Genomic DNA, 12565 nt, shown 5'->3' with positions numbered 1-12565 from the left:
CAACAAGCTGTTTTCGTCCACAGGACTGCTACTGACTGGATGTTTTTCGTTTTGTAGCACCATTCTTGGTAAATAGAACCTGTCCTGCGTGCCCAGGAGGCCGGACGTTTCTGAGAAACTAGAACCGGTGTGCCCGGCACTGACGATCATACCGAGCTCAAAGTCACGTAGGTCACTCATTTGGCCCATTCTAACAAACAATAACTGAATGCCAAGATGCTTGTCTGCCTGCTTTACATAGCAAGCTACACTGTCTGTAGGAGTGAACCAATTTGAAAGTCATGCCACTGCAGTAGGCCTATTGTCTTTTTTTGCAGTTAATTCTATATGTTTGTTGAGATGTTGATGAGGGTCCAAGTATTTCTTATTTTACTAGGCAAGTCAGTTAAGAACAAATTCTTATTTACAAATGACAGCCTAGGAACAGTGCCTTGTTCAAGGGCAGAAACCATATTTTCATTGTCAGCTCAGGGATTTGATCTAACTGCCTTGTTCAGGGGCAGAACAACAGATTTTTAAATAGTCAACTCAGGGATTTGATCTAGCAACCTCTCGGTTACTGGCCCAACGCTCTAACCACTAAGCTACCTGCAGCCGTATATTAAACCTGTCCTCCATTGTCTTTTTGTGTCGGACTGAACAGTCATTTACCTGTGATATTTATTAAATAATAGTGCGGCCTCTTGTGCCTTACTGCTTATTACAATATCCATTTTCCAATATGAGTAGGATTAAGTTGCCCATTAGAAACATGCCTACCGGGACCCCACTCTTCTCAGTGAAGACAGAGTAGGGGAGAGGTTTGAGGACACATGCCCCGAGTCTTGAGGGGTCTAACAAGTTACACATGTGCTATGCCAAACCCTTTGGTGGTGATTAAACAGATCCACTGATCTCTTGTTTAGCTTAATAGTTATACCATTCACCAGAGGCAGATGTCTCATATCATATGTACTCAATAGCATGTAGGCCTAAGCCACTGCATATGCATAGAATGAACCCAGCTATTTCCCGTTGTGTGAAATGGATGCACATTTTCATACAAGAAAGGCTTTAAACATAATTTTAGTAAGAAAAACCTCAGTAAGAAACATGTGAAATGAAGAGGTGACAGCAGCACAAAAAAATGACACCAGACCAGGTGGAACATACTCATCTAATTTCTTTATCGATGGACTTTGCATTACAAGGACAACTTCCCAGATTCAACCTGTCTATTATATATTACTGCAATATTACTACTCTAGATTGCTTCACTGTTTAATCTCTGTTAAATTGAGTGGTCTCCTCCTGCAGTTTTGTATCATGGCCACTAGGTGGTGTACGTGCTCTACTTCTTTATGAAGAACTCATTGCACATCACTGTGAGGCAGGACACGAGGGTGACATACTCCTTGAAGTCAACAGTGTTGTCTTTGTTAGAGTCCAGGTCCTTGAAGATTCTGTCCACTGCTGACTTGTCACTGGCTTTCTGAAAACCGACAGAATGCAGAAGAAAGAAGGGGGAGCTTAACAAGAAAACTGTCTTGACACACATGCTGTATTTCTGGCCAAAGGTGATATAAAGGTGATATACATCTTAGTGAATTTAAATATTTTGGGATGCCATTGCTGGAGTTAGCAAGCATTGTTTATTTGAGCTGTATTCAGAAATGGACCCAATCTTTCCGGCATTCCTATTTTGCCCGACCCAACAGATCTCGGAAGAGAGAGCACTGACCCTGCCTCTAGAGCAGGGGGTGTCAAACTCACTTCCTGGTGGGCCCTCACCTGGATCTCTCAGTCTTAATTTATGGAAATAACAAAAAGACACATGGCCCTCCAGGAATTCAGTTTGACATCACTGCTGTAGTGCAACAAAACAAATCTGATCCCAGATCATTAGGAATTGTATGCTCAGTCTCACTCACCCCAAGCATCTCCCCTAGTTCAGCCTGGAGCAGCTCTTTCAGCTCGGCCTTGCTGAGGGTCAACTTGTCCCCCTCCTTCCCAGAGTACTTGTGGAAGGAGGCGATGAGGAGAGACATGGCCTGCTGGATCCCAGACATGGTGACTATAGTTGAAGGGGAAAACAGAGAGGGACACAGAACCTAGTGAAGCACTAAATAAAAAATATTTCTAGACATTGCTGTTATTGCTCACTATAGATAAGAATATTATTTGTCCGTTCTTTCACTCTCAAAGTATGAAAACTCAATTCGGTGGGGCATTAAACCATTTCAATGAATTCACTGAAAGCATATGGTTGTTGCATTGCATGATACTGTAGCTTCATCATCATAGCTTTTGTCTCTTGTGTGTTTCTCTGTATTTTCCAATGAAAGGAATCAAAACAAAACCTGGTTTCCTCTGAGCCCATGGTAGCACCCTTTTCCCTACATAGTTCGCTACTTTTAACCAGGGCCCTACATAGTGAACAGGGTGCCATTTGGGAGGCAACCACAGGTTCTATGGTGAAAAACACAAGCACTGTTATGGCAACGCTATGCTCTCCTGGTAATTAACATGGCTCCAGATGAGGAAACATGTAACGGTCTGGGCAAATCCCGTCTGTGGATTACTCTTCTACTGAATAACACCTCACCATATTTTTCCATATGCTGTGTGTTTACCCCAAGTGTCACTTCTTTAATCTTCTTGTCTTCCTCTCTGTGTGTGTGTGTGTGTGTGTGTGTGTGTCTGCTCTTGAGGATGTGGTTGAGGGAGCAAAGGGTAGAGCCAAGGGAATGTTAGCCAGATGAGACAGAGAGAGAAGGAAATAATGAAAGATGGGCGAGTAAAGGAAAAGGGAATGAGAATAGGAGAACCACAAACTGCTGCGATATTACAACTACTGACTAGTACTCACAGCGATAAGTTAAACCCAACCTGTCCTCCGCAACGCAAAACACATTGGTACAGAATGACTGGTTTGCAAGCCTCCGTTACAGAATCAAGTCCTCATAATAAAATCAACCACATTAGGAACCAAAGAAGGACATTTTGTTTAAAAGTGCAAAACTCTGAAACAGAAGTCAAGTGAGCGAAGGGTTAAATCCAAAAACCAAGAGAAAAAATTTAAGTGCACAAAACAAAACATACCGAGCAGGGATTACATTTCAAAACCACCACAGTAACATTGACGTTTAAACATTAGGGAGCACAATTAAGAAACCCAAGATTAAAGTGGCTACTCACCGAGATGTAGGAAGAATTGTGGGGAATGAGAAACCGTTATACAAAGGGAAAAGTGAGTGTATGGATAGAGAGAGAGAGAGTGGTGGAGGTTGGGATGTAAGGGTTGTTTTATACAGCACCACACCCTCCATCCCTCCCTCTTTTCTTCCCTACACTCTCTTCCCTGTCTCTCTTTCTCTTTCTCTGGTACATGAACTATTTTACTCTTCAACTATTCTCTTCATTCATTTCTCATATCCAACCATTCATTCCCCTTGACTTTAGATGCAATACAAATACACTTAGAATCCACTGCTCTTCTCACAATACAGGTGAATCGATGCATTTAGATTAAGCTTACTTTGAGTTTATGACCAGTATTCTTTAGTTGTTATTGTACGTTTACAGAGAATGGATTTGCTTTAGAAATGATTTGATTGCAAAGCCCAAAATGTATTACTGGCTTCCAAATAGGTCTAGTGTTTTAACTTGTTTACAATGAATTAGATGATGCTAACATTGAAGAACTTGTTCTCAACTTGCTTACCTGGTTAAATAAAGGTGAAATAAAATAAAATAAAAGTTGTTATTGTACGTTTACTGCCAACTCATATGTTTTAATGCACTGCAGCGTCTGCTAAACGTACTTAAAAAATGTTATTGATACTGTGCACTGGTGGTTTAGTTCACATACAGTGTAATGCCCTACAGACTTGTATGACATGGTACTTATGGAGAAGATAAACATACCCATAAATATACTGTTGTTTACATGTAATACGAGTGCCATTCAAAAAGTAAAAGGTAGCACATAGTAGACTTTATGAGAAAACATTTAACTTATTTAAGTGTAGCATGGCAGCAGATCTTGAATTTCATTTCACCACAGGTCTCCGTCCCAAATGGCACCCTTATTCCCTACATGGGATATGTGTTTGACAGAGGGAAAGGAACATAGCTTCATACCCCTGCTTGTTTGTGTGAGTCATGCAGTATCATTTATGTAATAACAACATGTCCCAAAAGCCTGTGGTTTCCTTGGTCACGATTAACTTCAGTCACAAGTTAGATTCTTAGATGCACTTATAGGAATTGCTTCACAAATTGGCCAACATCTTTTACAAAGCTTTTAACTGGGAGGCATGGGCTGCATTGACTGGAGGAAAATAGTCCCTGTATCAATAATATAATTGATTGTGATTTGTATCAAATGTAAGGGCATAACATAAACCCTGTAAAGCATAGACTTGTTTAGTGCCATTTCCATCACATTTGAGTGTGTGTGTGTGTCTTATTACAATTATGTGATGAGGTAAACTGTAATAAACCTAATACTACTGTATTTACAGGGCAGAAAATAGTATTTACTCGCCAACACATATTACATCATTTCTGTATTGTAGCACTTTGTGCAGCCTTTCGTTTATCTCTGCTGTTAATTACACAAAGATATGCCACACACACACACACACACACACACAGTTAGTCCTAGGCAGTGTCCCTGTCCCGTGCTCTTCCTTTGTTGTTTTGAGCAATTTATCATCAACTTCATCTTGTGATACTCTTCTTAAGCTTGCAAGAAGAAGAGACACCCCTGACCCAAACACTATAAAATATTCTAACAGATTATTGAGTTTAGCATTTCGAGTCAGACGTCTTTGTCAGGCTCTTTTACTGTAAATCTTGACTTGGAGACAGAGAAAGATGGTGCATGGTTTGCGTACCACTCCCATAACTCCCTGCCTTTATACCTACAAATCTGTTTCTCTATTACATTTACATTTAAGTCATTTAGCAGACGCTCTTATCCATTATTATTATTATTATTATTATTATTATCTTATTATTACTGTGTGAGGGGCTGGTTCTCCTTACAATTAGTTCTGAATGTGTGTGTCTGTGACTCAGTCAGGAAGCTTAATGTGCAGGTATACTAGTTCCAGACAATCTCTGCAAATGGAGTTCCTCCTGACTCACTGCATAAACCTGGAAGTGTTATATGGTAGTGAGTGGGTCCACTCTTCCTCCACAGCGAATGAATTCCACATTTCTGAGGTTGGGATTGTAACTTACTGACATGGCCATGAGCAGATGAGTCAGATAGGAGCCTGACTGAACATAATGATAAACATCTCGGGACCAAGGCCTTCTCCACCATAGCAACCAATGCAGTCTTGTTGGTTGTGTGTGTGTGAGTGTGTGTGGTCTATGGTTTAATAAGGATCGGACCCTTTTAAAAACATTTTTTTTTTTGCCTAAAATGTCATACCCAAATCTAACTGCCTGTAACTCAGGACTTGAAGCAAGGATATGCATATTCTTGATACCATTTGAAAGGAAACACTTCGAAGTTTGGGGAAATGTGAAGTGAATGTAGGAGAATATAACACATTAGATCTGGTAAAAGATAATACAAAGAAAAAAAACATGTTTTTTTCCCCCATATTTTTTTCTTCATTATCTTTCAAATTCAAGAGAAAGGCCAAATTGTAATATTCCAGGTTAGGCACAATTTAGACTTTGGCCACTAGATGACAGCAGTGTATGTGCAACATTTTAGACTGATTCAATGAACCATTGTATTTCTGTTCAAAATGTTGTATCAAGACTGCCCAAATGTGCCTAATTGGTTTATTAATAAATTTTCAAGTTCATAACTGTTGTCATGTTGGTATAAAGGGTCGGGAGACAGGCGCTGGAATGCATAATAGGGTTTTTTATTGACCCAAATTACAGAATGCCATGTAAAGGCACGGGAAAGAAGACCAAACAAACAAGTATACAAAACACAGGGTTGAAACCCAAACAAAAGTGAGAGGAGTACCTCGAATAAATAACACGGGATGAGACCCGAAAACACAAGTGCACAATGATACACCACGGGACAAGACCCATAATCATCAGCGCAATACAAGCGTCATGAAAGCCAAAACAACACAGCACAGGTACTCACACGACCAACGGACATTGGAACAATAATCGACAGCCCAATGGAAACCAAAAGGGCACATTTAAACAATTACAATCAGTGGTAATGGGGACCAGGTGTGCGCTATGACACAGTTCCAGAGGGATCCGTGACAACTGTGCACTCTCCTCAAACAATAGCATGGTATTATTTTACTGTACTAGCTACTGTAAATTGGACAGTGCAGTTAGATTAACAAGAATGTAAGTTTTCTGCCCATATCAGACATGTCTATGTCCTGGGAAATGTTTGTGTTACTTACAACCTCATGCTATGAGCTTATGTTAGCTCAACCACCCCATGGGGGGGGGACACACCGTTCCTGTAGAGGTATTAAGTATACAGGGCGGCAGGGTAGCCTAGTGGTTAGAGCGTTGGACTAGTAACCGAAAGGTTGCAAGTTCAAATCCCCGAGCTGACAAGGTACAAATCTGTCGTTCTGCCCCTGAACAGGCAGTTAACCCACTGTTCCTAGGCCGTAATTGAAAATAAGAATTTGTTCTTAACTGACTTGCCTAGTAAAATAAAATAAATACATGCATTCTGTGTACTTGCTTGAGTTTCTGTATTTGTCTGTGTGTGGATATTTTTGTGTTTGGCCTGGTCCTTGCTCGCCTTATCCATTTGTTAGAAGCGCTATATTGTTGTTGAGCTGAATGACCACATTCCTCTCTTCCTGTCTGCTCATTGGAATTTGTCCTTAATTCAAGCTTAATTCAATATGTCTTCAAGTTAGCATTAGCCTTCAAAAAAATAGGATCACATGTAAGGATCAGAATTTCAACTATGTTAAGTATCTATAAGATAACCATTGAATATCCCCTTGGCCTTAGAATGTCACAATATGTAGGTGTATGCTATATCTCATCATGGTGACACAAATACATTATCATTGTCTGTGAAGATGCATGACAATGCCACCAGCCATACTGTTCTATCTGTGCGTGATTTCCTGCAAGAGAGAAATGTCAGTGTTCTGCCATGGCCAGCGAAGAGCCCGGATCTCAATCCCATTGAGCACGTCTGGGACCTGTTGGACCAGAGGGTGAGGGCTAGGGCCATTCCCCCCAGAAATGTCCGGGAACTTGCAGGTGCCTTGGTGGAAGAGTGGGCTAACATCTCACAGCAAGAACTGCCAAATCTGGTGCAGTCCATGAGGAGGAGATGCACTGCAGTACTTAATACAGCTGGTGGCCACACCAGATACTGACTGTTACTTTTGATTTTGACCCCGCCTTTGTTCAGGTACACATTATTCCATTTCTGATAGTCACATGTCTGTGGAACTTGTTCAGTTTTATGTCTCAGTTGTTGAATCTTGTTATGTTCATACAAATGTTTACACATGTTAAGTTTGCTGAAAATAAACGCAGTTGACAGTGAGAGGACGTTTCTTTTTCTGCTGTGTTTCTGTGAGGGTTGACACAATAAGTAGATCTGGGTTGTATTCATTAGGGCAATAAAGTATCAAAAGGTTTTGCAACAGAAAACAGAAACTAGGGTTAGTCATTGGACACCAGTTTCGGTAGTGCCTCCATGTTTCTTCCGTTTGGTGCCTAATGAATATGACCATGAGATGCCAAAGCATAGCTTGACTTGTTGACCATTTTTTGTCCAGCTCTGAGTTAAAATAGTGGAATATTTGTACTCTCCTGATATCTAGTGGTCAACGATGGAACTGTGGACTAATCACAGTGATCCCAGAATGCAGAAGACAAGAGGAACTTTGTCCAGAGCAAGCCAAACCTTGTACTTGTTTTTAAATAATTAGATGGACATACTTTGAGACCGGCATTGTAAATGGAACTACATTTGTTATTTTTAGGGCTTTTATCTAAATATTTGGAATTGAAATTCTCTGACCATTCTTCTTCTGAGAATGACTCTCAAACCAATGATCAATGACTTCCACCCCAGAGAGCAGAACTGGTTGGAAATATGTATTTTTCAACCAGTTTTGCTCACTGGGAATGTATTTGATGTTGTCCCTACGGGAGGGCAGCTCCCGCTCAGCCCACTCAAAGCTCTTCTCTGTCCTGGAGCACCATCTTCCGAAAACATCTGAAACTCTACCCCTTCAAAGAGTATCTTTAAAAAATCCTACAGCACCCCTCCCTCTCCTACAGCACCCCTCCCTCTCTTGCCTGTCGTGAACTAACACTCGCACTTGACTTTTTTCCTGCTAGCACTTGCTACTTTATGGAGGAAAAATGTACTTACTATGACTTAGATATGTGCTTGTAAACACAGTGAAATCACATTTTTGACTGCAGTGGGCCTTTAAGATGAATGCACTAAATATAGGGTCAAAAGTAAGAATATGCAAATGTCTGTGTATTTTTGTTGTCTCATTTAACACAGTGCACTATAGAGCAGTACAGTATTCTGTAAAATGCACATAGCACAAAGTGAGTAGAAATTATGTGATGAGATGATAGTGGGAAGTTTCCAAAACCTTTCTATGTGTCATTACCTAACAACTCCCCTGTTGACCTTGTAGCCAATAACATTGGTTGGCTGCAGAGTAGGCCCTGCCCAAGTACACTCAGAGAGAGATAGAGAGAGATAACAGCTTACCCAGCCCCAGCTTTTGTTACCCAACATGCACCAGACCATAACACACAATGAGAAAGGCCTTGTGGGGAAAATAATGATATGACAATACAGTATGTGTTCTATTTATTCAACCACCCTTAGTTAATTTTGATGGCCTCTGTTATATACAATCAAATCAAGAATTGTTCAACTGTACTGTGTTTCACAGTCAAAATGTTATACCATTTGGAACCATAAAGATAAGATGTAGATAGATGTCTGACCAAAGTTCATGAGGACTGAGGGTGTGTACTGTACTGTAGAACATTCTGAGCATTCCTCTCAGTGGTGCTAAGGGAATCTTTATCAGGCTCACAAGATAGTTCCCTCTGCCCTCTATGACAAATCCAGGTCTGCTTTATATTGTTTGTATAAGACTGAAATCACAGGTAAAGCTGTGAAATGACATGGTATGTGCTTGTTGACATTCTTCTGAGGGCAGCTGTCTCTGAATAGGAATCATCCCAACACATGTCAATCTGCTTTATTTCTTTCTAACTTTTTCTCCTTTAATAAAGGACTCATTTAGGCCTGGGATACCAGGTAGGTGCATTTAATTATCAGGTATGACAGTAATCCAGCAGGCTGCAGACCTCGTAATGTAAGATTTGAATACCCCTGGTATATGGGGTCTTCAAGACAGTTATCAACACACGTATACAATACTTTTACTCTGATAGAACTCCGATAGATTGGTTATAACACATATAAAACCACATAACAACGTTTTAAAGTCTCTCTCACAGTCTCTCACACACACACGTGCTAAACAAGTAGCGTGAAGTACTTTACACAAAGGACTTCACGCCGCTTGCTTAGCACACACACACACACGCACAAACACACACACACAAAATAATGACAACACCTCCTTGGTCTTTGTGTTTAATGGACAGTGTGACAATTACAAATGTGAAAATTAGAACCCTTCTCTACTCAGCACCCCATTCCTCCTCTCCTCTTTTCATCCCTCACTTCCCCATCTTCTTCTTGTGCATCTGGTAGCACTGTTCACAGGCGATGGACAGGCCCACAACTAGAGAAACAAACTCCTCAAAGTTCACCTCTCCATCACCATTAGAGTCCAGATCCTTCATGATCTTGTCTACTGTGGCTGGGTCCTTCTGAGACTGAAAGGAAGACAGGGACATTTGAATAATACTAAATATTAATACTGTAATTTCACTGACAGTAATATAGTGAATGTCGTTACTCTTTATTGGGCAGGTACAGTACATGACAAGTAGGGCCAAGTTGTTTCGCTGACTTAAATCAGGGAAAACTCTGGGCCCTAGTCAAGCCTTTACGACTAGGGCCCAAGTTTTTCCTGGTTGCCTCACGTGATCAGGAAAAACTCCTGTTCCTAATCATAAAGTGTGCATGTTTTCTGTATCAAACTAACACGGAGTGCTACTACAGCTAGTAGTAGATAGTAATAGAGATAATATACTATGCATCCCAAATGGCACCTTAGTGCCTATATAGTGCACTACTTTTGATCAGGGCCCATAGGGTAGTGCACTCTATAGGGAATAAGGTACCATTTGGGACGCATCCCGTAGTAGAGATAGTATTAGAGATGGCCACCTTGAGGAAGCCAGAGAGCTCGTTCTCCATCAGGTCCTTGAGCTCACGGCGGCTCAAAGTGTTGCCACTGCCCTCCTTAGCAGCGTACTTGTGGAACACGGTGATCATGGACTCCATGGCACGTTCCAGTTCTGACGGCATGGCTGCAGGTCTGAGTGAGGTCACACAGCGAGAGAGACGGAGAGAGAGAGAGAGAGAGAGAGACAGAGAGAGACGGAGAAAGAGAGAGACGGAGAGAGAGAAAGAGAGATTACATTTGAATGACAGCAGATTCAGAGTAATAGATAGATGTTGGCTAAAGGAACTATATTTCCTGAGTGAATTTCATAATCTCTGTGTGTGTGTGTGTGTGTGTGTGTGTGTGTGTGTGTGTGTGTGTGTGTGTGTGTATTTGAGCATTAGAACATGTTGAAGGGAATCAGTACCCTGTGCCATATGCCCTGCCTATTCCGATGAGAAATGCTCTGATGAGTATTCTAGCAAACTTCCACCAACAAAAGTTGAATACAAATACATTCCCATACATCCTGTATCAGTCAGATACACAAAGAAAACAGATACTTTGACCTAACTTGACCTGGTTTTAGTGAATTAGACAGAGAAATGGATTATAAAAGAGAGGCAGTAAAAAATGATGTAGTATGAGATAAGAGAAATGACTGAATGTGTGGAAAATGTAGTCCAAAACTGGGTAGAAGGAAAGACAAACTAGAGAAGAGAAAGAGAGGCTGCACCAACACTGAGGAAACACGTGTGTGTACATGTCGACAGTCAGCTCTAAATCCATTCATTCAAAGTGAGCCACACCCTGGTGTAGTCTCTCTGGACTCTGAGTTAATATTAGACAATTCTACATGATGGTTATTATCATTAGGGCCACATGGAAATGGGTAGAATGAGTCAGAGCAGCAGATAGGGACTTGACTGGAAATTGAATGAAAGGAAACATTTATTTCAGTCAATTTCCTTAAAGTTAAATAATATTTAAAAATCGCTATATTTTAGGCAAAACAATTATAACACACACAATTATAATGCTATAATAGTTAAGCAAACATGACAGGTTATATATCTGTTATATTATAAATGTAATGAGTGCTTTTCTGTGTCATATTTATATTATATATGTTGACCATGCTCTATTGCTCTTTTGACAAGTGGAATTATTTTTACTTTAATCTTTAATCAATGCAGAACACATAAAAAGGTAAGTCTGGACTGTAAAAAGTGACTTATGTTCAGTTTTATATTTACAGTTGAAAAGTATGGACACCCACTCCATAGAAAACTGCACCTCAAAGTCAATCGCACAAGACGAAGAATGCAAAAGTCTGCATACAAGTTTCTGAGTTGAAAGGAGGAGATCAGATAGGATTAACAAAACTATTTCGCTTGAATCAACTTTTTACATTCGTGTTAGAGGCTGAATTCTTACCGTTCACGAGTGTTGAGTTGGCGATTGAGAAGAGGTTGAATTGTGCAGAGTTGAGAAATATCACGCCTGAGAATTTATAGACAGGCGACGCCCTGTCTGCGCTGCCTTCAGTGAAGGAAGTAATGATACCGTGGATATTGAGCAAGACAGTAAGACTATGACAGTAGGTTACCTTGGTAAACCTATCAAACATAGTCAAGCTAATATTTTGCTCTGTGTAATAAAAAACGATTAAAATGACTAACTCAACATGTTTTTTTCTCTCTAAATGATTAATAGCCCTGCATTTAATTAATATCCCACTTATACACAGAATAAACGAGGTGGGCTAAACAATGACATTTGAGAGTGAGGTAAAGAAAAATAGACATAGCCTACTGTAAATGATCAATTTATCGATTGTAATCGATTGTAATGACAAACAACTTGTTTGAGCAAGCACTATCATTACAGTTGATCGGAGTGTTAATAATTAGCCCAGCAGTTGTAGCCAGAATTTATGATGGTGACCGTCCCTGATACGACATGTAGTAAGTGAGACTTTTACCTGTCTGATTTGTATCACTCAGGGAGTGGTCGTGATGACGTGAGAGGCCAGACCTATAGGAGTGTCCCAATTGGCACCCTATCCTCTATATTGTGCATTAATTTTCACATGGTTAAAAGTAGTGTACTATATGGAATAGCACATAGCATTTGGGTGTTTTTAAAAATAAAGCAGCTCCAATAAGTAAGCTACAGTAAATCCAATTATGCTCTCAGCAATATAATAATTATTATGATGTTTTCTGTACATTTCGATTGAGAAAGCAGTGGTGTATATC

General features: G+C 40.3%; 2 protein-coding genes across 2 annotated transcripts; both read right to left on the bottom strand.

Moving 5' to 3' along the window:
* Positions 1-1144: 1144 nt before the first annotated feature.
* On the bottom strand, positions 1145-3207 carry LOC115128976 (ictacalcin-like). Its single transcript, XM_029659114.2, has 3 exons — positions 3178-3207; positions 1911-2053; positions 1145-1471 (listed from the first exon to the last, which is right to left on the bottom strand). Exons 2-3 carry the CDS (start codon positions 2046-2048, stop codon positions 1331-1333), a joined length of 279 nt encoding a protein of 92 aa, XP_029514974.1. The 5' UTR covers positions 2049-2053; positions 3178-3207; the 3' UTR covers positions 1145-1330.
* Positions 3208-9590: 6383 nt separating this feature from the next.
* Positions 9591-11831, bottom strand: LOC115128206 (protein S100-A1-like). Its single transcript, XM_029657854.2, has 3 exons — positions 11742-11831; positions 10307-10457; positions 9591-9849 (listed from the first exon to the last, which is right to left on the bottom strand). Exons 2-3 carry the CDS (start codon positions 10445-10447, stop codon positions 9691-9693), a joined length of 300 nt encoding a protein of 99 aa, XP_029513714.1. The 5' UTR covers positions 10448-10457; positions 11742-11831; the 3' UTR covers positions 9591-9690.
* Between the last annotated feature and the right edge of the window lie 734 nt (positions 11832-12565).

The sequence above is a fragment of the Oncorhynchus nerka genome, linkage group LG4, assembly GCF_034236695.1.
Source record: "Oncorhynchus nerka isolate Pitt River linkage group LG4, Oner_Uvic_2.0, whole genome shotgun sequence".
NCBI lineage: Eukaryota > Metazoa > Chordata > Actinopteri > Salmoniformes > Salmonidae > Oncorhynchus > Oncorhynchus nerka.
The sequence above is the reverse complement of the archived record's forward strand: the minus strand, read 5'-3'. Positions and strand labels throughout refer to the sequence as shown.